The sequence below is a fragment of the Zingiber officinale genome, chromosome 1B, assembly GCF_018446385.1.
Source record: "Zingiber officinale cultivar Zhangliang chromosome 1B, Zo_v1.1, whole genome shotgun sequence".
Taxonomy (NCBI): Eukaryota; Viridiplantae; Streptophyta; class Magnoliopsida; order Zingiberales; family Zingiberaceae; genus Zingiber; species Zingiber officinale.
Window position 1 is genome coordinate 110,054,192 of NC_055986.1, and position 3,330 is coordinate 110,057,521.

Below are 3,330 nucleotides of genomic sequence, written 5' to 3' on the forward strand. Positions count from 1 at the left end.
TATTTCCAACGAATCTAAATTCGTTGCAAAATTTGTCCCAAAAATAAAAAAAATATCCAGCCCTATTTAATTTCAATATTTTTTCCTATTACAATTTTTTTCAAACAGATTCAACATATATAACACACTAAACAGATTCAAACAGATTCAACATATCCAGCACTATAAACACATTAACAGATTCAACATATTCACCACTAAACACAATAACACAAATATAAATCATAAATCAACAAACATATTAGTGTACAACAAAATAAATTCAAATATCAATAATATAAACCCAAACACATGCACCATTAAAACATGTTGTTCCATATACAACCTAAACTAAGAGCATAAAACTAACAATACAACACATCATCATCCAACAATACAAACTACAACAATATACAACTACAACTAACACCCTAAACCAAACACTACAATAAAGTTACAACAAACATGTCATAGTATCCAAATTCCAATATCATACAAGAACATGAAAAAGATAGAGTTGAAGATAATCTTATGGAGATCCTTCTCAGTCCAAATCCTTCTTCTACCTACGTCAAAAGATAAACAAAGAAGAAGAAAATCTTATAAACCAACGCAAAAGTAAATAGGTAAAGACTTACATATTTTTACATCAATACCACCATCATCTTCACCTACCAACCCTGTTTGAAACAAAAATAAGAATACTAATCAAAATACAAAAATTAAGAATTTATAAAAGCGATAAAATAAAAGAAGTCAAAAATTCTAATTACAAACACTCATGCATCATCATCAACATCATCGGCGGCATCATCATCGACATCATCATCGTCATTAGCATCATCACCAATACCAGGAGGAATATAGCTTGAACCCGATCTAAATTGTTGTAAAAGAAAGGCTTGTTGTTTACGCATTTCAACCATATCTAGATCTCTTTGTGAATTTTGTTTTTGAATTTCTAAAATTTGCTGATCCCTTTGAGATATTATGCCTTTCAAATTGTCAACCTCTTCAGTTAAGCTATGAATCTGTGCTGTTACTGCGGGTCGGGTAGAAGAACATAAAGATCTTCGAGGAACATTATGGATTCTACTCATAGAACCCATACCTATTATCCTTCCCCCTTTGACTCCCCCACTGGCCTCTAACCATAAATCTAAATTATTAGTAACAGACGGCTCAGATCCCTCAATATTATCACCATCACCTGAACTTCTTTGAGATAATGATAGCTCATCATATCTCTCCTATGAAAAATTAAAACCTTAATTAGAGCAAATAGATAAGTAATAAAATCTAAGTTAAAATTATGATTAAAGATTAAATCAAACCTTAATTATTCTAGCTCTATCTCCACTCCAAGTCTTGTCTTTTTTTTGAAAAGTGCGGACGAAAGTGTCTATAAAATCGGGCTCTTTTCCCAAATCCCTAGACTAAAAATAATACGATTAGAAATAATATAATAACAACAAATATATTAAAAATCTAATTGTAGAGTTGAAAATTTACCAATCTACGTGAATGCTCCTCGATATTTATAGATCCTCCTGCATATATTGCACGTGAGTCTCCAGAATTATAAGCTTGATTTATTTTATTCCGCAAACTCCTTTCTTTGCACTCATCAGTTTGCCAAAAATTGCAGATCCTAACCCAATTGTCCGTCGTGATAAAGGGAGGCTTTTTTCCAGTACTTTTGGCATGGTTTAATACATGCCGAATGTGATCACCACATTTCTTTTTGAAAATTCTTTTAACTTCCATCTCAAAATAAGGGTCCCAACTAAATAATCGCTGAAATGAAAAAAACAATAGATTATACATGAACGTAATTGTTTTATATATAAAATAAATTAACTATACCTTAAACTCGCACCACCAGAGTTCTTTTGTGGGTGCTGGAGTGCTTGAGTATGACATTGAGTCTCCTTTCCAAAAGTTATTCACAATTTGATTAATCTCACGAACAACAGTTACTGAATTTTCAAATCTATCATAAAATTACAATAAACAACGTTAAATAATTAAGATAGTTAAAATATAATAATTTTAATACTTACGAGTCTCCAAGAGGGACTATATGCAGTCGAGCGTCGGCAATATCAACGGTTGAGTGTCTGGCAGGTATCGGCGACTCAAGTGGGGAAGGTGAATGGCCATGTGAAGGTCCTGCCGGTGACTGGCCACATGAAGGTCCTGCCGGTGACTGGCCATGTGAAGGTCCTGCCGGTGACTGGCCACATGAAGGTCCTGCCGGTGACTGGCCACATGAAGGTCCTGCCGGGGACGGTCCACGTGAGGGTCCTGCCGACGACTGGCCATGAGAAGGTTCTGCTGGCGACTGCCCACGAGAAGGTCCTGCCTGAGGGGAGGGCGTAGGTACCATCCTATCAGATGGTGAATCAATCTGGCCAATGCTTGAATGGTGTCGTCTATGGCGTGCCCGTCGAAACTGTCAACCAAAAATCAAAATTAGAATAAAAGAAATAAAAAACTTAATGCTTGCTGAAGAAATATGAAAAACTTACAATATCCATAATATAAAAGTCAGAGAGCGAGAATCTGCAGTGATAATGTCTCACCTCTAATGACCTATAGAACAAAAAATAGCACAAATATAACATATATAAATTTAACAATGAGATATTATGTAGACAATTAATTAAACTATGAATTTTATAAATTTACAAATTAAAATTAAATATAAAAAAACTTATCGTACATGTTAAAAATCAAAGTTGTCATCGTCCTCCTCGTCCTCGTCCTCTTCCTCCTCCTCCTCCTCCTCCTCCTCATCATCATCATCATCTTCATCATTATCATCAACCTCATGAAATTCACTGGCATCCACATTTATCACTACTCCGCTAGGATCTCGTAATGTTGGAATAATATATTCCTCGGTCTGAAATGTATTTACAACCTCCTCTTGTTGATATGCAATGTCTTCCCAATGTTCCTCTATTTTTTTCCGTGCTTTAGTTTTACAAACAGCCCACCAATCCATTTTATCACGTTTCAAGCTAGGGTATGAAGCATAAAACACTTGAATCGCTTGTTGTGCCAAAACAAAAGGTTCATATCTCTTATATAATCTTTTATGATTTATTTCATCCAAATTATAACGTGGATGCACCTTCATCCCTCTGATAGAATCAAACCAGTGACACATAAATAAGATAACTCGCATTTTTGGACCAGGGTATTCTATCTCTATAATTTCATCCAGTAGACCATAAAAATCATTGCTTACACCTCCATCATTGGATGACTGAACACATACCCCACTATTCATTGTAGTCTTCCCTTTTCCATATTCTTGAGTATGAAAATTATATCCATTTATGA

The 3,330-nt window shown here is 34.7% G+C and overlaps 1 protein-coding gene across 1 annotated transcript; it reads right to left on the reverse strand.

The window, feature by feature from the left end:
• Positions 1 to 278: 278 nt before the first annotated feature.
• Positions 279 to 2,719, reverse strand: LOC121971765. The gene is made up of 8 exons (XM_042523198.1): positions 2,705 to 2,719; positions 2,511 to 2,574; positions 2,043 to 2,434; positions 1,846 to 1,972; positions 1,492 to 1,776; positions 1,314 to 1,415; positions 628 to 659; positions 279 to 545 (listed from the first exon to the last, which is right to left on the reverse strand). Coding segments are annotated over exons 1-7 (981 nt in total). The 5' UTR covers positions 2,707 to 2,719; the 3' UTR covers positions 279 to 545; positions 628 to 650.
• Between the last annotated feature and the right edge of the window lie 611 nt (positions 2,720 to 3,330).

Excerpts from the sequence above, each read along its gene's own strand:
- LOC121971765 (XM_042523198.1), bottom strand. Across the intron at positions 2,435-2,510 it reads ACTTTTATATTATGGATATT|TTTCGACGGGCACGCCATAG; the intron begins GTAAGTTTTTCA and ends TTTGGTTGACAG. Across the intron at positions 1,777-1,845 it reads TCTGGTGGTGCGAGTTTAAG|CGATTATTTAGTTGGGACCC; the intron begins GTATAGTTAATT and ends TTTTCATTTCAG.